At 35.4% G+C, this 27,290-nt stretch overlaps 1 protein-coding gene and 1 long non-coding RNA gene across 6 annotated transcripts in view; one reads left to right on the top strand and one right to left on the bottom strand.

Annotated features, from left to right (window-relative positions):
- Positions 1-27,290, top strand: part of LOC135171334 (uncharacterized) — a 140,314-nt gene that overhangs the window by 90,520 nt on the left and 22,504 nt on the right. For all 5 annotated transcript variants that reach the window (XM_064137817.1, XM_064137822.1, XM_064137820.1 and 2 more), the window contains 2 exons: positions 230-526; positions 22,664-22,808. In XM_064137817.1, coding sequence (XP_063993887.1) covers positions 230-526; positions 22,664-22,725 — 359 coding nt within the window. In that variant the 3' untranslated portion in view covers positions 22,726-22,808. The remainder of the gene's footprint in view (positions 1-229; positions 527-22,663; positions 22,809-27,290) is intronic.
- LOC135171340 (uncharacterized) overlaps positions 24,752-27,290 on the bottom strand; it is a 164,293-nt gene continuing 161,754 nt past the window's right edge. Inside the window, exon 5 of the long non-coding RNA XR_010300541.1 lies at positions 24,752-26,109. This is a non-coding gene — a long non-coding RNA (uncharacterized LOC135171340). The remainder of the gene's footprint in view (positions 26,110-27,290) is intronic.

The raw sequence follows: 27,290 nt of genomic DNA, 5'->3' as shown, positions 1-27,290 counted from the left end.
AAAAATAAAGTTCACTTCCCATTCAACAAAAAAAATTAACAAAAACATTTTTCCATTTTTTAATTCTCAAAAATTTATTTCAATTTTTTATTTGACTCCTCCACCTCCCGATCGATTTTCAATCCCTAAAAAAATCAATAATTTTCATTAATTTCTATTAATTCAAAAGCTCAATAATTTTTATTCATTTAAAATCGTAAATTAATTTAAAATTCATTTTTTTATCCAGTCCAGGAGTTGAATGGAATATTTTTCCTGAGGTGTAGCTCACCTGTTACCGCTGGGGGGGCCCCCAATCACCCCAGCGACTCGTCCGGAAAGGGGGAGGAAAAATATCTGCGGAAGTGGCGGACTCTCGAGTCACAGGTGACGCTATCACCCAGTGGATATCAGGACGTCGGGTTAAATAGTGCTCAGCTATGCATTAGGAAGGAAGTGAGGTCACCGGACCTTGGCCCACGATCGGCGGAGGTGCAGCAGGTGGACGTGGACGACACAGGCGGCCCCAGAGGGAGAGGGAGAAATGGTAAGTGATAGTGCTAATATTACTGTCCATTGGCATGTCGACAAATGCGAAGCCCCAAATGGAGTTTCCGGCTTTTGCATTCGATATTTTTTTATCAAAATATTGAGTACAACAATTTCTGGGCTTTTAACAATTTTTAAAATTATCTAACATCCCCTAAATCTAACAAAAGCGTAATTAAACATAATTTTATTCCGGTGATTTGTCGATTTAAAAAAAAATTCGATCGAATTATCAAAAATTTTCATTAAAAATATTTTCGCAGAGAAAAATTATTAACAATTACGTAACTCACATTTAACGAACTAATTAGAGAATCTAATGAGTGTCTTTAACTGACAGTAACGTAAATAATTCAAATAATTTAAATAAAATTGACGAAAGTCCCAGAAACAATTTTCTGTCACCGAAAAACCACTCGAAATTTTCAATTTCGCAAACTTTTAATTACTAAATTTAATTTAATTAATCCCCACCACCGGAGGGTCCGTTCAATCCCTTATTATTTATTAATCCCCGGGTATCTTCGACCTCCGTCATTTTTTCCCTCAATTAAGGCCCTTTTTTCTGAAATTACCAACGAAACGACGTGTGCAGTATATCATAAAAATTCAGTACGACGCCGCGAAAGGCACCGCCTGTGTCCCCACAGGGCACGTGTATTAGTGGGAATTCCTTTTTGCCCCGGTTGGTGTTTGGCCCAGTGTGAGACGCGTAATGCCGTAAAGACGTTGACGATACAATCTGCCATCGTCGTCGGCGTGTGCCCATAAGAGTGCGCGTGCCTCGAATCGAGGATGACTTACCCGTTTCTTTAGACCGATTCCACGTGATTCATTGAGTCCTTTAAGGTACGAGAAAATTCCCAGCGGTTGAGTTTCCCTCCAGGGAAATGATTCAGATAATTTTCATTAAAAAAAATAAAAAAATAATCAATTTTACAGCGAGAAATTAATTTTTATAACTTTCGTCAAGACTTTTATCTCTCAAATTTTACCCATCAATTCAATTCAATTAATTATAATTATTATTATATTATTATTATTGTTTGGTTAATTATCACCAACATATAACGTAATTATTTAATTATCGAGCCGTATCCCTCCGGTAATTACCTCTTAATTATTTGAAAAATTAATCGTTTAAGAGTTTTATCCCTCAAAATTTTCTTATCAATTTAATTTCATTAATTATTATTATAATAATTATTTATTATTATTATTGTTTGGTTAATTAATATCGAAACATAACATAATTATTTAATTATCCAACCGTATCCCTCCGCTAATTACCTCTTAATTATTTGAAGAATTAATCGTTATAATATTCGTCAAGACTTTTATCCCTCAAAATTTTCTTATCAATTTAATTTCCTTAATTATTATTATAATAATTATTTATTATTATTATTATTGTTTGGTTAATTAATATCACGTATATGATGAGGTTATTTAATTGTTGGGCCGTAAGGCCCCTGAAATTCCCTCTTAATAATGCGCTATAATGACGTTCTCTGAGAAAATAAATAATAAAAATTAAATAACAAAAATAATAATAAATAAAATAGTCACCTCATGGGCTGCGTTAACGTCTGACATATTCTCACACCACGTTAATACGTCGGTTGGTGGACGCTGGGGTCCCGAGGGTCACAACCCTCTCTCGTAGTCTCCCAGTGATTCAGTACCTGATTGAACTCACCAGGTTAGCTACCAGGTGATCGACCACGCCTCATCACTTTGCCCGCTACTTCGTACATCCGAAGGTGTAACAACCGTTGATAGTGAGTCCGGATAAAGTCGACTGGGTGTTACCGCACTTTGCGCATCTCCGTCGGTCCATTGGCGGCGCGAATGGGGGGTTTGTTCTTGAATTTTTAGGATGAAGAGGCGAAAAAATTTTTTTTTTCGATTCTTTCCGGTTTTAGGGGGGTGTGGACACCCGGGGGATGACCTTTTCGACGATATAACATGCGAATCGCTAAATAAAATGTGCTTCCCTTTATATAGAAGATTATTAAAAAATAAAAATCGTATCAGTTAAATAGCTCACACGGTAGAGCGTCTGCTTCTCAAATAAAAGACTGGGGTTCGATCCCCGAGTTCTGCTTCTTTTTTTTTTTCAAAAAAATCCTTTTAAATTTTTTTTTTCTTCTTAGGGCCTTGCGAACACCCAGGGCAACCCCCAACGCACAAAACTACCCCTTTCTGAGCCCAAATTCACCCCTAACACGACTTGTTTTACCTAAAAAAAAATAAAAAAACTTTAAAAAGAGGAAATAGAAAGAGGGGGATCTTCGGACCCTTTCGGGCCCTTCATCGGGGTCAGTCACACCCCTGCAGGTGTTCCTCCCTTCAAATTTTTATTTATGTTCGTATATTTTTATTAAATAAATCCAACGCGCAAATGATTTGATAAATTGATTCTTAACAGCTGTTCCTCGCCGATCGGATTTTAATTCCTCGGCGAATCTAACTCGTGACCTATCCCACCTCGCGAATTGCCGAAACTACCGGATCGTGTTCCTCGAGCGATAGTCGTTACGCCCATGAAAATTGCGGAGGAGCCGCAATTACGATCGCGCGGGCGTTCACCGTTTCTTGCCGCCTCGGTTACGCTTCACTATTTTTTTTTTATCGGTCTTTTCACTTTCCTGAGTTCACACTGACGAACACTATCAAACGGGTGCACAACACCGACAGAAAATCTGAATTTTCCAATTAAATATTCCCCTCACGATCGAATTTACCGCGAGTTCTCCCTCGAAATTTCGCCATTTGTTTATCCAAAATAAATATTCGGGGGTAAATTCCATTTTTCTCCGACTTATTATTATCCGAACACTCACGTGAACATTTCGGGCAGTTAATTAATTTATTGCGATGAATTTTACGAGAGAATAATTTTTTTAGGAATTTTTTTTCGCGATTTTAGGCGCTCGAAACTCATTTTTTTTTAGTAAAAAAATTCTATTGTTATTTCGTTGGAAATTGTTGGGCATCATCTGGGTCCGTGTTATCTCACTCGAACTCCATTTTGTTCACCAGAATCTATCGAAACGGAAAATCTCGAAGTTAACAATCGCGAGAAGAGCAGCGAGTCCTTACGTCAGTCCAACAAAATTCGTGATCAGCTCCACCCGACGTCTCCCCGAGAATATTTGCCTTCCATTTTTTCCCCCTGTCCCATTATTACCCTATTATCTCTTGCATAACAGTAACAGTGAGCCAAGTGAGCTATTACATCGGTCTATCGAAGGTGCAACGTATAGAACAAAATGGAATAGTGGAAGTCGTTGTGGGTCGATGCGCCCGCGGGTCCATCCACCGGAGAAGGTGTCGGTTCAGCGAAACTCACTAGATATTTTTTTATTTTAAAAACCGTAATCCCGAAGCCGCTTGTCCGCGTAATCGGTTTGAACTTGCACCTTGCAGCCCTCCCCACCCGTAGAATTTTTCAAAATCAAAATTATTTATTTAATGAGAAGAGAATTTTATTGGGAAATCGTAGGAAAATGAAGATAATTTAGAGAATTTTATTTGCATTCCGGATTTAGATGAATTTTTAATGTTAAAATTATTAGAATTCAGGGTAAATTCGATTGTTTATAGTTAGTTTATAAAAAAAGAAAGGATTTGAATTTTTTAAAAAGATTTTGTAATATTTCTTGGGCTAATTTTCTGGAAAGAAAATTTTTTTTCTATTAAAATTGAGAAAAATTAGGTACTTTATGGTTTCTGGAATTTTTTATAATCTCATTATTAGATTAATTAGTTCTGCTACCGTAAGACAGTTGAAATTATTCAATAGAAATTTCCCTGGAAAATCCTCAGACGAAGAAAAAAATTCTGGAATTTTCCGTATTTTTTTAATAATTTCAATAATTCCAGACAAATTTTTATATTATTTATAAATAAACGACGTGAATAATTCGCTTTTTCTACGTTAATTATCTAACGTTAGATATAAAGAGTCAAAAACCAATTATTCACCAATTTTTTTATTTAAAAAAATAGAGAAAAACAAACGATTTACAAACACAATTTTTGTTAAAAAAATCCTGGAAAAAGAAAATTTTATTTATATTCTCCATTTCCTGAATTTTCACAATTAAAATTCTTAGAATTCATTACAAAATTGATTGTAATTAGTAGTTTATTATAAAATATTACCTGAATTTTTAAAAGTATTTTACAACATCTGATTTTCGCGAATTTCTCCAGAAAAAAATTTCTCTTTTCAAATTATTTCAAATGAGGTACCACCTTACGATCTCTGGCATTTTGGTAACCTCTTTATTAGGGCCGATTATTCCTCGTAATCCCCGAAGATAAACGCGAAAGCCGCGTAATTGCATAACACAATTGCCAATAATTTCGGTTCATCCAAATAAATGGCGCAACTGTTTTTCCCGCCGTCACGATTCATCACGCAGATTTGGATTAAAAAATATGGGATTAATATTCCCGGGATTAATCATAAATTGTCGTAAGACGTTTCGTTAGACGATGGAAAACCGCAGAGGAGAACTGAAATAATTCAATTGTTGCTTAACATCCATTTCTGCGAATGAAATTAATTTTTTAAAGCGAAAAACCTGCGAAGTTTCTTTAAATTTTAAATATTTTTCACTTTCCATTTTAATTTGTTATTTATTTGAGGAAATATCGAATAATTATGGAGAGGTAATTAAGGCAGAATTTTGTGGATATTTTGAGGAGTTTGTTTTCCATTAAATTAAATTGAAAATTGAAATGCGGGAAAATTGTGAAAGAATTTTCCTGTCGAGTTTATTCTAATTTCTATTCCATTTAGTGAAGTTGATGGAGCCCCTCGGAATTATCAACTCATCATCGCTGTTAAACGAACCGTAACCATTACCTTCAGGCGATGCAAATCGATTAGTATCGATACTCTTCATTTTTTATTTAAATTAATTTAGAGAGGAAAACAATGAAATTTCAAAAATTTAAATCGAGAGAATTAAAATTCCACGAGTTTGAGGGAAAATTAGGGGTTACGATGGGTTATTATTATTGTTAAACATTAGGGGGTGAAGATAAACAATTGAAATTATTTAAATTTTCAGAAATTTCGTGTTTTGAAAGAAAATCATTTGATGGGAAAATTTAGTAAATAAATTCCTTCGATTTTCAGACAAATTATTTATTTATTATTATTTTTTATTGTTTTTAACTGATAAAATTAATTACATATTTTCCAAATTTAATGAACTTTCAGAAATCCTGAGTTTTTACCAAAAAAAATTGATAAATCAATCGAAATTAAAAAATCTTTAACTGAAAATCGAAATTTCCGATATTTTTCGCTCATAAAAAATCAAATTTTAAACATTTTTAATAAACAAAATAGTTTTTTCTTGATTTTTAATTTTGAAGTTGTTTTCATCGCCTTCTCGATGACCTCTCACCAAGTAATTTAATATTTTTGGTTGACCTCGTTTCGGGACATGAAAAAAAATGACTGAACTCCTTTCAGTTCATTGGAAATTAATTTTGTGATCCGATACCCGTTAAACGATAGTCCCCGATGATAAAAGACTTTTTACGGTGGACGAGACGTCTTTATACAGTTGGAATTGACTTCGCGTTGTATCACTTTTTCGTTCAACATTTTTTATCCCGTCGTAGTCCTGATGATATCTTCTTTTACCGAGTTCTGCTATTGAAAAGACACCGGGTACGAGACGATGGAAGCGGAGCGAAAGCTGCGGTGTCCAATGGGCGTCTCGAATTCGATGACAGGTCTCATTGTTGTATCACCACCATTTACCGTGTACGCGGCACAAAAACCGCGACTGACTTAGGTATTTCGAGTACATGGACAAACACTCGGGTACTCCATCGGTGGAATTCATGGGCGATGGGGGCGGTAATGAATGGAAAGGAAAAAAAAAAAAATATTAACGAGCGGAGGAGCGAGATTCGTTCAAACAGAAATGGAAAGAGTATCGGGAATAATCGATTTGTATCGAGTCGAGGTGATGAGTTACGGTTCGTTTGAAGTCAGGATCAGGAGGTTATATTTTTGGGGGAAATTAATCGCAGGAATTTATTGATAATTTAAATTCCAAAATTTATCCGGAATTTACGATTTTTTTTTAATGAAATTTATTCTCAATTTGGTTTAATTTGATGAGACTTAATGAGATTATATTTTTGGGGGGGAATTAATCACAGGAATTTATTGACGATTAGGAATTAAATTCCGAAATTTATCCGGAACTTACGATTTTTTTTTATGAAATTTATTCAAAATTCGGTTTAATTTGATTTAATTAATTAGGGACGACAATAAAAAATTGAAATTAAACATTTATCAATTGATAATCATTTACAGAAGATTATCGATCGAATTAATGTTCAATTTCGAATTATTTTATAAAAAATAATCAAAATAAAATAATTCACCGAAATAATTAATTAAAAAAAAAATCGAAATCTCGAAAATACCTCCTCGTACCGCACCCCAAACCCCATCAATTTCTCTCTCAAAAAATCCCACAACCCTCTACACACCCCCCCGTACCCTCTCCAACCCCCTCCCCTCAAAATTACCCCCCCCAAAACCCCCAAAAAAAATAATTACCCCTCGAAAATGTCAAACAACCGACGTACATCGGCTCCACGAGCTACCGCCATACCCCCAGCTACATCATCTCACACCTCATAAATAATCCCTCCCCCTTCCACCCCTCACACACACATAATATCGAGTAGTCGTGCATTAGTATGTGTTTCCTTACGTCTGTATCAACCTGCGATGGCAAGAGGTTACGCGCCACCCGAACTGCGAACGAGATATACGCTACATCGAACAGCCCTTTCCCCCTTCCCTCGCCCCCTCTCCCCTTCCCTCACCCCTTCAGTCACTACATCTCACCACAATCGATATATCCGCACGTGTTTCTCGACTCGAAGCACTTAACGAGCCTTATTCAATAACATTCAAATTTAATGGCTCGATCGTAAACATCGAAATCTCTCGAATCGAGTTTTTGACTCTCTCGGGGGAAGGGGGGGGGGGTGATGGGGGGGGGGGAAATGTACCTCATCAAAATCACCTGATGTTCAAGGTTTATTCAATCCCGAGGGAGTTGAAGGGAAACTAACAACGTGGCTAATTAAAATATAATGAGATGTGTAATTATCGAATATCGTAAAGTATCGATTGCTGGGGGGGTGGGAGAGGGAGAGGGGGAGATTGATGGGGTGTGCTAAGTGAATTTCTTTGTATATATCGGGTGGTTGAGATGGGGAGTTTGGGTAAATATTGTTTTAGGGGGTTGGGGAAGGGGTAAATGTTTGAAAAGAGATTTTTGTGCGATTTATCGAGTCGATTTAATCGATATTTTGAGGAAAAAAAAGTGGGGGAAGTGGGGAATTCGGAGGAAATTGTAGGGAAATTGTTAACAATATATTATTGTTGTTATATATTATTTATTATATAATATTTATATTAATTTGTTTTTTTTTATGGGAAATTCTGCGAATTTTTATTTATTTTTTGTTGATTTAAAGGGAATTTGATTGAAAGGAAATTTTAATTTGTTTATTACTATTTATGTGGAGGATTTTGATGATTTTTAATTTATAAAAATGGGGACTGAACCACTTCAGTTGCGTCAGACATTGTCAAATATTTTATTTATCATGTAAATTCTTATTGTACATTATTTAATGAGTTTTTCATTGAGAGGAATAGGGAGTGTTAATTTGTCTTCAATGGAAGTTTGTAAATGAAGTTTTATTACATCAGTCAAATGAATTTAACCTTGAAAATTTCAGGTCATTTTTCAACGTCAGGAAAACCTGATTTTTCCAATTTTCTAACGTTTCCGATGAATTCCTCATGATTTCCTACGAAGTTACGGAAATTTCGTCATAACAATTCAGACAATTGTTGTTCAGTTCTAACGATTTATAACGATTCATCTGAAATCCACAGTCACAGTGATTTTTCATTAAAAATAATCAATTAAAACCCTTCAATTTTCCAAAATTTTCCTCTCAAATCTCGTTAATCTCATTCCCCCAACAAAATTAATAAAAACCCAGAACTTTTCACTAAAAATTATCAATTAAAACACTTCAACCCCCAACATTATCCTCTCAAATCCCATAATTTTTAATCACCTCCCCCCCCTTTCCAAATTAATAAATAACAACTTTTCACGATCACAAAAATCTCATCGACAACAAAAATTATCAATTGTTCCTCCCCAAGAAATTAATTCCATTCAACTCTTCAATTATCCAACAACACCCAAATTATTCAATTAACTGAATCCACTCGTATCCTAATTAAACCCCCTCCCCCCACCCGCCATTCGAGTAAAAATTCCCGAGTCAAAAGTCCCAGAATTGATTAATTAACAATCCATTCACTTGTGTCTGTAGAGTAGCTGATTGAATTTCCGGATGCGAGGGAATTAATTAAAAATTTGCCTGCGCCTCATAATTTGATTTACGTTTGATGCTGCACGAGAGCTGCAGCATTTGTACCGCAGCGTGCGGAGTGAAAAGAAATGAGAGAGAAAATATATATTTTTTTTTCGCGGGGCGAGAATTATCCGAAGAAATTTTTTATTATTTTTTTGGGACTCGGTTATTTTGACAGCGTAGGTTCACCGCGGGGTCAACGTGGGCCTCGCTTTCACCTCACGTCCCTGCCGGCGCCAGGCCGACGTACCGCCGAGAGTGGCAGCGCCACAAAAATAAAATGTTGATACGTCCGAATTTTTAGAGTTTGAAAAATGCAATTAGTGCGGGAAAAATCAATTCGATTTGAGGAATCGAATTATCTGGCGATTGTTGAGTTGATGTTTATCGAATGTTAAACATTCTGAGGCGAGAATATTTTGTTTTATTTTATAAACAATTGGGTGATTTATTGAAATGACAGATCGAGTGGAGAATTCGGTGAATGTTAAAGAGATAAAATCGTTTAAATTAAATGAAAAAAACGTTATAAATAAATTATAAAAAATAGTATAATTTATTGGTTAAACAGTCCTATTAATATCCATTAATTTAATAAAATAAAAATATTTTTAAAGTCCAAAAGTCCTCGATTAACTAACAATATGTTCACTGACTAAAAAAATCGGTTCACAAATTATTATTTTTCGTTTTAATTATTTTTTAATTAATTTAAAATTATGGAAACCACATAATAGGTTAATTACACTATCACCATATCCTACAACACCTCAGATTCGTTAATTAACATTTTAAACATCAACAAATTAATTTTCTATATTTTTTATCAATCGAATCTGCACTTTTTTTTTCTCATAAAAATTCGCCCACTGTTCAATGTCTTTAATCCCTCCCCTAATTAATTCTAAATTAATTAAGTACTTTCTCTAGAACTTGAAGACTCCCCCGACCACAATACATCAACAATAGGATTTTTTTTATAATTAAATCCCCCTATTTTTTAAAATTATTTTGCGCCGACGTGAGTTCGCGTTCGATAAAAATATTTTCTTCCTCCGAATAAATTCACTCGGAATTTTTAATTTTAAGGACGAAATTATCCTCATAATTTGATTTTTCACTGGAGTCGGAGGAGGAGAAGGAGGAATTAAATAATAAAAAAATGCAGAGGCGTGTGGGGATGGCGATGCCTCTCTCCAGGTCCAGTAATGACCCATCTCCAACAAATTACCTCCTGACTTGGGCGCACCAGGTCGTGTGGCGCCGTCTCCCACCACTTTTATCCTCGTTTTTCACTCGAATCGAACGTGTCACATGCACATCCACACACCCACGTGGCCAAAATTCACTGGTGAAAACGACACATTTTAACATCCGGAGGAACATTCGCGTCGGTTTCGAGAATTCCGGGAATTTCCGAGGGCAAGAGCTACCGCTTTTTTTTTTATTCTTTCAATTAAATTAAATCGACGATCAATGGGATCGATCGGGGGGTTCGATGGAGTCGTAAAAGGCCCTCGAGTCATCCCAATCAATCAATCAATTCCCCAATCAATTCCCCAATCAATTTAATTCTATTAATTTCCATCATTTTTCCCCCATTTTTGTCCATTTTCATTCGATTTTATTTCGCAAATCGATCCATCGATCCCCCAGGCCCAATTCACCCTCAAAAATCACCACCCCCTCACAATACCATCAAAAAACTACCCTCACATCTCTATAAAACCCTATCGATTTCCCTAAAAATTTTCCTCCCCTTCAAAATAAATATTTTTCATCCCCCAAAAAATCACCAAATAATTAAATTATCTCACAAAAAAAATTCTCGTCTCACCCCCTTCCCCCAACGATCTCCCACCCACCCTAATAACACCCTCAACCAAAATTTCCTCACCAAATCTCCTCACGTAACGACCTCTAACGTACGACTTCAAGTTCCTGAGTGACTTTTTATTTTTTATTTTTTTTTCAAGGTCACACTTATTGGCAATTTGTCCTGAGTGATCTCCCCAAATGCAATTTTATCGTGTCCTCTACATCACCGTCAATCCACCCCCTCCCCCCTGCCATTGCCGAGTGCGTTGTTCACCGCATGTCGCGTGTGTCGTCCTTGTCCATTAAATTCCACTGAACCACTTCCTCAACGCACGGTATTTCTCAATTAACGCCGAATAAAATAACCCGATCGTAAATTTATGCACTTTGAACACGAGAGTGTAGTTTCCAACGTTACAAGGATGTAAATCGTTGGAGTAATTTTTTTTTTTTTTTTCAGGACTCGTAAAATGTTTGTTTTTTTACTGTTGAACATATCCTCGAACGAGGACGTTTTTTTTGTTCATTAATTTTTGGGGCGGAGGTTTGTTAACATCCGGATGTGACGGGGAACAATATATTCGGGGGCAATGAGAGCAATCGGTGAAATTTAATTAATAAATTTATTAATATTAATATTAATATTAATTTTAATTAATTAAAAAGTGAAATTGAAAGTGGGAAATTTTGGAGGGAATTGGTGGGAAAAATTGAGTTGTTGGGGTATTTTATTTGGGGTTTTTTATAATATTAGGGGAAATTAATAAACATTTTTTTTTATTAAAAAAGAGAGGGTTTTGTTGAAATAAAAAAAGTTGAGGAATTTTTTACGATTTTTATGGAAAATTTTCGACTGAAATTTAGTGTTCGACTCAAAAAAAAAATTATTTATCACCAAAAATTAATTTAAAAATTTCATAATTGTCACCAATTCATCCCCCTAATTAGTAAAAATTCCCCCATTAATTAAATTGACCTCGAACCTGGTCAATTCCCCTCGAATCGTCGATACGTTCGATAAAATGCGACTCAATCTCATCGATTTCTTTATCGAATGGGATTTAAAATCAAGACGAGGGGACAAAAATCATTGGGTGATGGGGGAAGGGGTAGAGGGGGGGGGGGTAAAAAGCGAGGTATGATGACCTGTGATTTGGTGTGTCGTCGATTACCAACACACGCACTCGTCTGGGATGGGATGGTCGAAACGCCCACGTGGTGCAACCACAGAAAATACACTAAAGAGGATTACAGGTGCGGCAACCTGTATCGTCCTTAGATACAAAAGCTCACCAACACATAGGTAGACACCTACACAACTCGTTATGGTGCGAGTGCCGACCTCGCCCGGTTTTACCAGTGAAATCCCCCCGAGAAGGTTTTATTGTCGTGTTAAAAGGAGACGAACCGGTGATTTTTATTTATTTAAATATTATCTGGTGAAAAACAAACGGTTCGTTAACGTCTGATGGAATGAATATTTAAGGGGTGAAATAATGGGTAGAGGAAATTTTTAATTGGGGGAGAAAAGGTTGTGGTTTATAATTAATTTACTCAGAAAAAATTCTGGTGAATAAATAAATAAAAAAAGATTAATTTTATGGAGGAAATTAAATAGATCTCAATATTTATTAATAGAAAAATGAAATATCTATTGATAATTCAGTTCAACATTAATTAAACTCTTCTAAATTATTTATAAACCACGTCATCATTAATAATAGCCCCATAAATTCTAAATTATTCAATTTTTTCTTTAAATTCTCTCATTTTATTCTATAAAAAACCCATTTTTATTTTTTTTATTTACCCCACCCCCCCCCCTCAATTAACCCCCAATTCATCATTATTGTTCCCAAAATTAACAAACAAATTTCCCCTAATTTAATCACCTGCACAAAAATTTATTTCACCCGATTAAACAAATAAAACATCAATTTAAAACTAAAATTTCAACTAAAAAAATTCAACAAACTCCCAATTAATTTCCAAACTCATCAACTTCGATTCCCCCCACAATCAATCTCCCCCCCTCCCCGTAAACCTGTTAATGAACCTATAAAACAATAAAAAATAATAAAAAAGAGAAAACACCGATGGAAAACGTATCGCAGGTGATGGAGAAATGTAAAATGTTTTTGAGGTGTCTGATGTGATGTTAATTGTCCGAGCTCAATGTAAATGTCTAAATTCAATTGATATCTCCCAAACAGCCCACACACACACACCTCACCGTGTGGAATAGACCGATAATCATGTCCATAAATTTATTATCTTACGACCACCGCCAGAGTTGACACCGAAAGGAGAGAAAAAAAAAAAAAAATATTGAGAGAATTATGGAGGAGATGGTGTGGAATTGGACACCCAGAGAGTGGATTCAGTGTTTTCTAAACAAAGTTATGACCAATTTTTTTTCGGCTCGAATGTACCACAGCTCATTTCGAGCCATTAATTTACTGAAAAGTCTGGGGGGTTTGGGGGCCTCGTCCCCAGTGAGTCTGATTGCAGGTGTATTCGAATAAATTCGGAATGTTTAAGGTCATTTCTCTCTGGAATGGCCTCTTGAGCGATTGGAATGCAGGGGAATCCACCTGTGCTCACACCTTTTCGGTGATTTAAACGTGAGAAATGATTTTTCAAAATAATTTTGATTTTTTTTCAGTCGACATTCGACGTCTGATCTTTCGGTTTGAACTACTTGCGGTGATAATAAATATTAAATAATGAGTTGTGGAGGGGAAATTGTTGATGGTTGAGGTTATTTTTCTTTGGAATTGGGTTTAGTGATTGGAATGCAGGGGAATACACCTGCGATGTATCACCTGTGATGTGTTTTTTTGAGGTGATAAATTTTGAATAACGAAAAAAAAAATGGAATTTAACGTTTTAAACGAATAATTGACTTTTAATAATTTTTTTTAAAGGTTAATATTGTTTAAATAATATCTGAAATATTACTGGTAAAATTATAGAGCGATTAATTAACAAGAAATTAAGTTTTAAGTTGAAAAAACTTTTTTTTTCTTAAAAAAAAACGGATTTTAAAGTTTTAAACGAATAATTAATTTTTAATAATTTTCCTAAAACGTTTATATTGTTTAAATAATATGTGAAATAGTACTGGTAAAATTATACAACAATTTGTTGACTAGAAAATCAATTTTAAGTCTTTGAAAATTTTTTTTCAACTTTTCTTTATCAAAATGGGGTTTTGAAGAGTTTAAACGCTTTAAAAATTAAAAAAAATTAAACAAACTCGACCCAATCAATCCCAGACAAATGAAACAAATAATTGTTATAAACAAATGGAGCCTCAGAATTTATCGACAAAAAAAAATCTCAATTTCAATTTCATTTTTCAATCTGCTGTCAAAATAAAATGAAAAATGAATCTTCGGGGGGAAAAAAATTATTGAATAAAAGAAAATTGTTCTCAACCTCACCAATAATTTACATAACAACCAACGAAAAGGGGGGGAAGGGGGGTGGAGAACGTGAATGAAGAAAAGAATCCGAAGAAAAAGAAAAATAAAAAATAGAATTCGTTCGTAACCCGCCAGTGACCCGACTTATCTCGTCGATCGAGAGACGATTCTTCGATATTTAAATCGACATTTCGGCCACTGACCCGCCATCCACACAATCTCGATCCCTCCGGGTGTCTCTACAGGTGCCTCAGCCTCCGATTTTTTTTTTTTTCCTTTCGATATTCCGATCGATATCGATTGGGGATCAGAACTTGTCTCGCTCAGGGCGCGATAATTTCCATAAATGCGACGTCTCACGTTTTATAATCTCGAACTGGTGTGTAAATAATGCATTTTTTCATGTGATGTGCGCTCGTATGTATCGAACTGATGCCGATCGAGAGGATCTCGTGACCTGTTGAATATATTTTTATTTAAGTTCATGATAAACAGTTGAATAACAATTTAAAATGTGCGAAGACATTTTTTTTAATAAAATCCACGAGAAATTCTATTTTTGGAATTTTCAAAGGGAATTTAATTCCCTGGACTTCGTTGGTACTGGGTAAATGCAGTCGGTCGAGTATATTTCGAGTAATCGATTCCGCGATTGATTTAGCGGGAAAATATATCGATTTTCAAAATTTATTCGGCGACGAAATATTTTTTTTCGATTTCAGGTCTTTAAAAACGATTTTTTATTGCGTCATTAATTAGATAATTTCTGGGGAATATTTGTAGTCGGTCCACAATCGATATTATCGATATCTCGAACCTCTCTCGCGATTATTCCTCATCTGCGCGGTAAATTCAAATGAAAAACTCATTTAATTCCCTAATTTTCATCATAATTTCCATAATTCCAACGCGACTCGCGCGCGTTTCGTCTCGAAACCCTTCAATCGATCCCTATCGATCCCTCGACAGTCCCCCCATTCACCCCTCATCCCCTCACCCTTATTTCAACCCACCCCAATTTTTTTTCTTCGTCTATCCCCTTTCGGTCTCGTCACAAAAAAAATTTAAAAAAAAAACACAAAAAATATAAATAAAATTAAAACCGGAAGTGGTTTTTTGTCGTATCGATTAGGCCCTTTCCCTCAAATATTATCAGAAGCCCATCCCAAGGCCCCGAGAAGTCACTCAAATATTTACCCCCCCACAATCGTCTTATTCAACCCCGTTCGCCCCCAAATAAATCGAAATTCCCATTGATGTCGGGCCCCGGTGACAGCCGACGTTCCGAGACATCTCACTGCACTGGCAGTGGCCTGGGGATCGCATCTGTCACTGCGGAAACGGCTGTGCACCCGTCGCTTCCGTTCCAGGGTGTCGCATTACCCCAGGGGTTAATACACCGGGTCCGGCCACCCCAGAGTCTTCATTCTGAGTCCCAAAAAATTTCTTTTTTTTTAAAAACGTGTCACACGTATGCGCATACGTTCGAGTATCGAAATCGATGCGGAAGCAGGTGCTGTTGTGATTTTTTTAATAATTTTTTTTCGTCTGACAAAAACTGATTTTTCCACTTGATAATTTCATTTCCATTTGGTAAAATTCGTTTCCTCGGTGTTTTCCGGGTTATGGGGCACGATGGGGGCGTGGAAAATTATTGTTATTGTTTTATGGTGTGGGAAGAGGTGGGGGAGGTGTTGGTTAATAATTTTTGGGTGGGATTTTTTATTTTTGTGGAGTTATTTGTTTATTAAAAAAGGAGTGACGTCGGATTTTAGGGTTTTTAGGTTTAAAAAAAATACGGGGGATCATCAGTCATCGTTTTTATGGTAAAATAGATAGTTTGTTTAAATAATTGAGGAGATTTATAGGAATAAAAAATTCTGGAGGTTTTTTAACTCGATTTTTGGGAAAAAAAATTAATTTAGGTGTCATGTAATTAAATAAACGATTTATTTATTTAAAATTTTATATTTAAGGGGTTTGGTTGTTTATAAAATTGAATAAACTATTAGATAACTTATTAGATAAATTATATAAGTGATATTATCGCATAAAAATCGTAGAAATATTTTTTAAATCATAAATTATCAAATTTTCAAATAATAAATTCAAATGATACGATAAATCTTTTATTTATTAACATTCTTGGGCATATTCTTGACAAAATAGATTACTCATCAAATATGGTTTACCCATTAGGTGATAGAAGGTATGATTTTAATGCTGAAAAAATCATTTTATCGTCTTTTTTTTATTTTTTTTAATTAAAAAAAAACCTTTTTTTATTAGTTTTTTTTTTAATTCAACGTGAAATTTAGCTCCGCACCGCACATTATGTCCTATTACGCCATTTTCCCATGTTACTGATACCACATTATGCAATGGATAAACTATTGACTGTATCATTACCACGAACTGACCCAGCCCGGGCGACTCAGTCCCAACAATGGAAATCTCGAGGGAGTCCCGTGGACTGTTGTTTCCACGTCGACGGTGGTCTGTCCGACAACCCCCTCATTTGACGCTGACACCGGTCGACCTGTTAAAATCGCGTACCTAATTTCTACCATCGGAATCCTGTAATTTATCCTCTCGAATCAAAATTCATCAGAATTTTTATTCACGAATTTGATGAAAAATTATGATAAATTATCGACTTGTGAAATTGTTTGTTTCATAAATATCATGAAAATGTGGGCTCCTTATTTATAAAACAAATTAAAGTTGTGGAATTGTTGTAGAGAGAGAGAGGGGGAAGTGATTTTTGAAAAAAAAGAAAATTTTTTAAGGAAAAAAATCGAAAGATTTAATATTTTAATAAAAATTTATGGTTTTTATTTTATAAAATTGTTTTGTAAAATAGTAAAACCAAAATTCGACTGTTCCATCGCTTTTTTAATAATTAATTATTAATTTAATATTGATTTTTCATTAAGAAAACGTAAAATATAATAAAAAAATATAAAGAAAATTATTTACAAACATTTTTAATGAAAAAACAATAATTTTCTTTATCAAAAATTTAATTCAATGCGAATGCAAACACAAATTTTATTTATTTAAATATTATCCATACAAATTTCTAATTATTTTCCTGCTCCAATCACTTTACAAAATCCCATTTTCAATCAATTAATTCCCCCATTAATTACCCCCTGCATTTCCCCTTCAATCTCACCCTCTCCCTTTCCCCCTCCATAATAACACCCAAAAAAAAAATAAACAACAAAATTAAACAAATTAACTTCAATTATTCAACAATTTAAACACCTCTCCTTCCTCTTCCCATAAATTCTCGACCTAATTAACCCTAATTACGTTCCCAAAACCCAACAAAAAATTCTAAAAATTTTCCAAGACCCCTCCCCACATTTCCTCAACCCCCACCCCAAGATTCCACCCCATAGTCCCCCAAAAATACAAATATTTCGGTGTTCAAGTGCCTCATTATAATATGAAAAATACCACCAGCGAAGTTCAACTTGTTCATTATTATACAAAATGTTCCAGCAAATAGAAAATTCAAAGTTGTATACGATTGTTGTCCCATTGGAGATGAGAATGCATCAGGTCCGATAAGGAATGGGCCCGTACGTTGACAAAGGGCCCTATCTGTAATCGGTTTGAAGCGAACACTTGGCCATACCGCATACCAAAACCAAACTGCATAAATGCATTTGATTTTCAACCCGCCTTTGGTGTAACATTTGCCTTGGGGGGAGGGGGGGAGGAGACGATTGACCATCTTCCCATGGAAAAAAAAATACCCTAGATTATATTTTTCGATACTCGAAAGAATAAATATCGAGCGATTTATCAGTCGATTCTGGTCTTTCAGTCGATGAAAGGTCGAGGGAGAAAAAAAAAAATCACATCATCATCAACTTGAGATTTTATTTCCCGGGATAAATAGGGAAATGATGATAATAATTGGGAAATTTATGTGGAAAATCCTGTCAAGTGATTTCCAGGAAAATCTATTTTTTAAATAAATAATAAATGGGATTGAGGTAAAATTGAAGTGAAAAATGGAAATAAAAATATTTTGTGGAGAGGAAAAGGTGATTTGGGGTGGGGTTGAAGTGAATTTAATTATTTATTAACTATTTATATAGTTATTTATTTATTTTACTGATACAATAACTTTTTAAAGTTCTAAACTGGAATTAAATTGAATTATTATCTCTTTTTAGCAACAAATTAACGAATTTAAATAAAAAAAATGAGTTTATGTTTTGTATCTCGAGAGTTTCATTTGTTTATTCCATTTTTTTCATTTAAATTTGTTAATTTGTTGCTAAAATAAAATAATAAATCAACTCTCAGACTCGTCTTCTCCTTTTTAAAGACCTTAACTCCAATTTTTTCGTGTCTTCAAATCAATTTTTATTGTTACGTGTCATATCGCACTATTTGGGATTCGATAATCAATTTTTTATAATCGATTATAATCGAATCATCGATGTAACCACTTGCGTAACTCCCCACATAATCGTCGGCCAGATAACTATTACCGAATGATTCAATCGGATGAACCCGAATATTTACGTATTTTAATTCGACTGCATCAATCGATAACTGTTATCGAACCTTCTTAACATCAATCGAACTCTTCTCTGAGTCGACGTAAACCGTGTGATAGGCAAATGCAACATCACAGACTTAAAAAAAAAAAAACAATAAAAATTCAGCGAATTTTATTGCTAAAATCGTTTTACCAAAAATTAATTAACAATTCCCTATCGATATTAATAAAAATATTGATCCTATCGACGTTCTATTGCTGATAGGAGAGAGATTAATTGATAGGACCCGATAAAACTAATTATCTAATCAAATTAATTCGTACCTACGCGATCGGTTCCTCAAATTTCAATAAAAAATAACAAAAATTTTGCAATTTTCCTGTTCGTAATTTTTTTTAATCATCACGTGACTATAAATAAACAAAAATAATTACTTTAATTAATTTCTCTTCAATTATTAGTGCAGCAGAATATTTAGAATAAATATTTGTTTTGTTTCTTTGAAAAATTTTCGAGAAAATTAATTTAAAAATATTCATTCATTTTATTGAATATTTATGATGTATCGATGGGACCGATAAAAAGTAAATCATTTCTGCTTCATCAGGACTGAATACCTGAGGAGATTCCTCCTCACCACATCGTACATAACAACTTTTGTATAAATATTTTTAATCCCGGACTGGCGATGATGAACACCGAATTAAATGAGCATCAATTATCGAGCGGGCGGAGTGTGTCGCGTGGGTGTGATGCATGGGCCCCGGAAAGGGCCCCAACTCCCTACTTCATATTCCCTTGTAGTCAGCCCCCACCATCCTACCCGCTCAATTTTTTCCCCATTAAATAAATAATTAAATAAATAATTAATTCGAAAGACCATTATCACATACCAAAAACAATTTATTCTAAAATCATAAACAAACATAAATAATTAAACAAAAATTCCTGCTCCCCCCTACTTAATACTACATCTACATACACTAAATTTACATGACATTAATTAATTATTATCCCAGTAATTAATAATTAATTAATTAATTTTATCGAATTAATTGTTAGGGAACAAGATATTTTCATTTTTAAGCGAAAAAAAATCGTAGAAAATCGGTTTTCACTGGAAACGATGGAGAAATCTCCAGTTCCAGGATCTGATGTTCCACTGGTGACACTAATACACGGGAAATCTAGACATGTAGGGTAAAGTGGTCGCTCGGGCGGTCTCGGGACAACTGAATCGAGTGAAACGTAAATTCATCCCGACGGATGGTGTCTCGGCCAGTAATTTTTAACAGATCCAGTTTTTCCTGGTGATAATTTTTGTAATCAGCCCTGGAGTAGTGGCCAGAGGTGGTACAATGGTGCCGCAGCATCCTGGCCTGTCAGCGCTGCATGCAGCACGTACTAACTCGAACCTACGTTACCACACGTGACTGCGGCCCATCCCAGTGGGCCCTCGTCGATAAGCCAGCGGGGCATCTGAATGATTTGCGTCGTAATCGGCCAGTGAACTCAATTGTCGGGATCTCCAGTAATTACTCACGTGATAACAACCTGAAACAGCAAAAAAAATCGACTGATTTATTTATTTATAATTTTATTTCTCGCGAAATATTTAATTTTTTTTTAAATCTCAGAGAGGGAATGAGAATTTTGTTAATTAAATATTTTTCTAACGAGAATTTACCGCGATTTTATTCACGAAAATTTTGGGCCTTAGTTTGTTTATATATTAGTAACAAAATTATATTTTTTTAAAAATTGTTGATCCACCGATTTTTGATTTTTTAAAATTTTTGGAGATTAATTGTTCGTTTGTGAAAATAAAACGTTTGTGGTGGTTTGTATTGTGGGCCCCGGTGAGGCCCAAATCGGCCGTTGAACTGGCCATTCTTGGGACATGTCGAATTCCGATGGTTTTGGGGACTCACGGCATCAGGTTATGGTACCGCGGGCGGTCCATCCGAGTGTGGTATTGTCGTATGGTAAACGGAAGCTAGAGATTCGATTGATTAATTCAAATGAAGGGAAACGGAATAGATTATCGTGAGTTATTCGAGATTTTTCGATTGCCCAGTGATTAATGATCGGATACTCAAGTGGGACGAATTTCGGAATATCGAGAATAAATTATCGACAATTGATAGTTAATGTTCATTTACGTCAAGTCAAATTCAATTTTATTATCGTATTTTTCATTGAATTCAAACTTCCGTTTCACTTCTGAAATAATTCATTTAAAAACTCGATTAAAAAATTTTTTTTTTCTGCCGAGTCCTAAAAAGTACTTTTTACCACGTCCTCACAAGTCCCATTTCGCGTCTCAATCAGTGAATTAATGTCCGACTGTCCCAAAAAAAAATTCCCTTTTATTCGCTGAACGTCCGTAAAATCCTCTTTTACGTCCGGCGTCCGAAAAGTCTCACTTTCCGTCCGACAACTCCATCTCCCACTTTATCTCCCCCAATACCCGCCGACAATTGAATTAATTGACTGCCTCGAGGCCTTTCCCCCTCCTCTCCCTCTTTATTGACCATCGGAATCCCATTTTTTACGGCGGAACAAGGCCCGCGGATTCAGAGTCAATCAGTACTTGGGAATATTAAACGAGCGACATCTATCACGCGGCAATGAAGCATAATGGGCCTGCCAACTCCGGGGGGCATCGACTAAGCGACAGCAATCTTTCATCGCAAAAAACACCTCTCGCTCTTTCAACTCAAACATTCGAGACCAAATAACCGCCATTTTTTATTTTTACACTCCTCCATTTGTATTCGTGGTACTGTCAGCATTCAAGGTCACGCACTTGTGCGACTGACAGACAAACAAAGTAAGTCCCAAACGGCCGAATTCATTCCTCCCAACACTCAAAACCAAATTTTTGCGGACCTCACAAAAAAGGCGGGAAATTCAAAGTCCCCGAGCGTCAAAGGCGTCAAAATCCCTCAAAATGGCGGGAAAAAATTCCAAAATGAATCTCAACTGACCCTCACGTGACCTCAAACACCGTCCCCTCAATTTCAGGCCCAAAATCGCTAGAAAATAATTTTTTTCTCGCCGATTTTAATCGAAAAAAATTATTTTTTCAATTCTATCGTCTCCAGAATCGATTTTTCACTCTCGAAAACGATTTTTGCGAATTAGTTCACTCGTTTCGCTGCCCATTGTACCCAAGACGATAAGTGCACTCGGTTTAGCATACCTTCCAGCCGATGAAAGTTTATAAGAACGGATTCCATTCGGTAAATCACATCGTGGCATAATATCTACTCTATTCCGCCATTTTTTTTCTCAACTTTCAACCGATACATGTACACTGTGAATCACGATTCCTCCTCGTTGCTTGAATATTGTTTCATCGCGCCAGAATTCTTCCGCGTGAGGCAAAAAGGGCGGTGCCCCCTCATTGAACGAATCGATGAGGAAAAATATTATCGAGAAAGTTGAGTATCGATAGTCCAACTGCTGAGGCTTTTTACCTCTAATGGATGTCTTGTGCATATATTCTGTGATTTCTGATTGCGGAAAGTTGGGTACAGGGAAAAGTACAGGATCTAACGTACGTCGCAATCAGGATTCAAGTGGGTGAGCGTAGGGCGCCGGTACCGCGGTCGGATCCTTTCGTATTAACGGTAATCGTTCACGGACTGGTTTTCAAATTGTTCGGGATTTCCGCCTCGAGGGGGGGAGGTACCCGAAGGTCTAAACAGCGAGAAGATTTAAGAAAACACCACACGAAACGAATTTTCCCCCGCGTTTTCCCATTTTTGGCTGAACAGAGGGATTTTGAATTTCCCGCCGGGAATAGTTGACTCCTGGAGGGGTTAGCGAACTCCAGGTGATAATTAATGAGTTGATGGGACATTAAATTAATTTATTGTATTTTTTTCCGATTTTTAGAGTCGAATTCGACGAAGTTAGAGCGCTCGGACGTGTCCGCCAGCGGTCGGGAGCGTCCGTAAGCCGAGCGGCGGTTCGGGAGGCCGAAGTAGTGGCGGGAGGATTCAAACAGCTCATTAACTGGTTCTTCAAAGGTGCAGATGGGGTGAGTGATAAAAATTTAAATTATTATGCGACAAAAAAGGGAATTTATCGACCGTCAAATTTTAATATTCCGCCAAAATTTCCGGAAATTTCCGTCAAATTTCCGACATTTCCCTTTTCACTTTAGACTCCCCCAGAAGATGAATAATTATTCTTTAACATTCCCCGCGAGTCTCTCCGGTAATTTTTACCAAATAAATTTTTTCTGTCCCTTAAAAAATATCGAGAACGACCGACGCAAAATGGCGGCTTTTTTTTTCGATCTAATCGACTCGTGATGACTTGTCTCGAATCATTCCATCAAGTAATAAGACAGGACTCATAATAAAGTAAATAGAGTCTTCAATTCTCAATGAATCAGCACCGGTGCTGTCTCCGTCTGGCAATAGACTGATGTCATGAGGCCCCATGAGGCCTCGGTGAAGATACCCCGTGTCATTGGAGCTCAACCAGCGTAATTTTTCCCCCTGTGGATGACTGCGGTGGGGCCCGTTACCACCGTTAGTCGACGTGATTCGTGCTGGTCTCGTCCTGGACAAGGCCCCATGGAAAATCCATGGGCCTTAGCCGTGGTGCACATGTGCTCCAGTGCACCTTCATCGTCTTCTTTTCATTCCACTTCTTCTTTATTCATTATTTTTTTTTTTCCTCGTGTTTTACTTTACTCCACTCACCCTGCACTCGGTAATGGGCCAATGGTAATGGTAATGATAATGGTAATGGAGGCGTGCTCGTCAAAAGGGCCCCTCCAGCGGCTTCTCTCTCGGGTTAATACGTGATGAGGTAGCGAGAGGAGAGCGGAATAAATTTGATGGAGACGTCACCGTAAATTGGCACTCTACTCTCTTCGCTTTTTTGGTTTTCGGTTTTTTTTGGGGTGAGTTATGAGGATGGAAATGGATACGAGGAAAAACAGTTTAAAAATTGGGGAATTTTGGATTTTTAAAATTTTTGAGGAGAGAAATTGGATTTTTTGTGGAAATTTGAGGTTTGAGAGTTTGAAAATGTGGAAAAAATTTTTTTTTTTTGGGACAAATTGATGAGGCAATTTATTTATTCATTTAGGAAAATTGGAAATTAAAAAGATAATTTTTTATTTAATTAATTATCGGGTGGAAAGCGAATCGAGGGATTTTTTAATTTGTTTTTGTTAATTATTCAGACGATTTGGTGATTTTTTTTTGGAGAAATGTCTGGGAGATTATCAAGACTTTGTTGTTAAATAAATTACTCTAAAGATAATTATTATAAATTATTATAATTTTCCAAATGACTGGAAAACGCAGAAAATATCGATTTCAACCCCTGAAAAATCTCCCTCGACTCAACTCATTACCTCGCGATATATTTTTCATAAAATTAATAAAAATAATCCAATCTACGGATTAATAATCGCGACATCTTTGCGGTTTTACATTCAATATTTACGTTCAAATAAGCAATGCAGTGGAACACATCGACATCGTCCTGGCGTCGTCTCGATAGTCGATAGTCGATACCTCACCGCACTGTTACTGGGTTATATAGAAAACGACGTGGCTTTTATACCATGTCAGGTTGTACCTGGCCACACAGTGACCGCGTCACGTCGTATTATGCATAACGTCTCGCGAGATAGTACTCGAGCAATTCTATCGATAGAGTCGAAACGCCCGACCAGAGATATTGGACGAGTGTTCGATATAAAACCGTTATTAATGTACCATCGAGTCGATATTTTCACATATTTTTTTCACTCTCGTTTAGGGGAATCAATTTATTCGTGAAAATTCCTGGGGTTTAAATTATGGGAGGATTTCACAACGGGGTTCAGGGTAGTCTGGGTACTCAGGGTACTCAGGGAATAAACATGTTACCTGGAGGAAAGCAAACGGCTTGGGAACACTCAAGCGAAATAAGGGGATTTTCTAAGTGATCGGTGGACATTGCCATATACGAGAATAATGCGACAGTTCTATTTTTTTTTTACAATCGCTTGTCTCAATGTTTGTGAGACGAGGTAGACCTGGGGAAGACGTTGCTCCATACATGGAATAGCTTCCTTCAACATCTCTGATTAATGTATCCTAGATAAATGCAGGAATTGGATGGAATGTCCAGAATTTTTTACAAAAAAATTTTATTCAAATTTTTCTCATCAGACAATTTTTTTTTATAAGAAAATTCGAGGGCTGTGTTGAAATTGATTTGTTAATGGAAATATGTATCATCTGATTGTTGATAATAGTTGGTTTATGGATAGCAATTTTTTATAGAAACAAATTTGAATTTTTTTTGCAGAATAATTTATAAAAAATTTGATATTTCAGAAGTTTTTCGGTGGATTTATTTTTTAATCGATTTATTTGCTATTTTTTAATTGTTTTTCATTCGTATTTTTGATATTTGTAAACAATCAATTGACATCCGTTGATCCACTGCAATTTTTATTTTATGGTATTCCATAAACAAAAAATAATTTAACAAAAGAAATTATTCGAGTAAAATTCCCAATTTTATTTGGTACAAATTATTTTCTATTTACATCTTTTAAATTTATAAATAACAATTTAACAACAATCACCACTTAAACAAAATCCAATATTTCATTAATAACACATTATTTTCTATTAATTTTCTCCCACATTCACAAACAAATTAACAAATTAAAACCTCTTTCATTAAATTCCAAAACAAAAAATAATTTAACAACAAAATCCACTATTTATTTATCCATAAACCATTTCCATTCACATCTTCCATAAACAACAAACAAACAAACATTCTCCCCCCCCCCTACAATTTCATATATAAAAAAAAACATTTGAAGCAGAAGAAAAATCCTCAGGAATTTTTTTTCTATTAAAAAATATCTTTAACAATTCCTCCCACCATCGAATCACTTCCACATACAGTACACGATAATGTGCGTGGGTTATGTACATGTACATAACAGGTCACTCTCATCGTTCGAATGTTAATAACGTTAATGGCTCAAGCAGCTCGAGCTTATCCGTCATGCGTTTGTGTGATGTCCAGGAACTCAATAGACAGAGAATTCCTCCTCGATTTTTTTCAATCCAACATTTTTCAAACTCCAGGATTTTTCCTGTCCCTTTTTTTTTTTATCTCCCGACGAGGGTACGCGGTGCTTATCAATCTCTCCGGGTGAACAGGAATTGTGCGGCTGATGTGGTTGATGTACATAATGTGTAGTCGTCCTCTAATGTCCAGGATTAATTAGCACGAGGGCGGAACTCACTGCTATGATGAATAATTAGCGCCTTTATGTTTGTTGGAGGCATTCAGTACATCAGAGTGTCCTGAAAATATTTCATTGGTCAATAACAAAATAGAAATTCCAAGTCTATTAATTTTTAAACGAATAAATAAACAAAATTATTGAAATTTTTTTAAAAAGCAATTCCTAGAGTTAATTGCGTTAATTATTGGGTATATTATGATGTCCGTGATTACACTAACGTTTTAGTTATAATAAAGAGTGGAAGGAATTTTTTAAACAATCATTTCGATTGTTTATTTAGAGAAATAAATTGGAGGGAAATGAAATAAATAATTTGAGAGAATCGAAATGTCGAATGTTAATTTAATATTTAATTTAAATAAATAAAATACTGGGGGGGGGGCTCATAGGAAATATTTCATTAATAATTAATGAAATTAAGTCTTCTGTGATTATATATTATTTTTATAACAAAATATGCAACAGATTTTACAAAATTGAAGACTTAAAAATTCAAAATAATTAAAATTCGTCTCATACGAAATTAATATCTGACACCTGTTCCATCACCTGTTTATTATATTCTCATTAACGTCAACCCCTCCAAATGTTAATCACTAAAACATTAAAAACGTTAAACAGTCCCTTAATATATCAATAAATAATCCCCTAATTTTTAATCTCAATATTTATCTCCCCAAAACGAACTACAAAATTCCAAAAAATATTAACCCACCTCCTGACGAACTAAACTAAACGACACCGATAATTAATCGCAATTAACATTAAATTAAAATTAATTATGTTTCACCGTAACAACAACAATGTCCACCTGTTGTTATGGTAACATATTAAGTGGACTTTTTTTTCACATTTTCATCGTTTCAATGTTGAAAATAATATGATACAGTCGGTTAATGGCTCATTAAATTAGAGACTCATTTATAGCCTCAGTGTTTCACTTATTTTGTTTTCATTGAATAATTTTAATCAGTGGTGAAACGACGATCGGTTAAATGTTGAACCAGACGATCGAGTATCCCGCTGGCAGGTAATTAGAGCCGTGAGAAATGCTCGTTTGTCGTTGTACATATGATATATAAACGAAGGAGTGTGTAAGGTTGGGATATTTTTTTTTACTGGAGGGATCTGTACGTTGGCATATCTTGGCCAGGTTTAATTCGAGGTATATCATCGCCGCGGGTGATAGCCACTGGATCCTGGCACGTTTAGTTCGCACGCAAAATATTTTCAAGGCGA

Source organism: Diachasmimorpha longicaudata, chromosome 19 (assembly GCF_034640455.1).
Source record: "Diachasmimorpha longicaudata isolate KC_UGA_2023 chromosome 19, iyDiaLong2, whole genome shotgun sequence".
Taxonomy (NCBI): Eukaryota; Metazoa; Arthropoda; class Insecta; order Hymenoptera; family Braconidae; genus Diachasmimorpha; species Diachasmimorpha longicaudata.
This window is presented reverse-complemented; position numbering and strand designations above follow the sequence as displayed.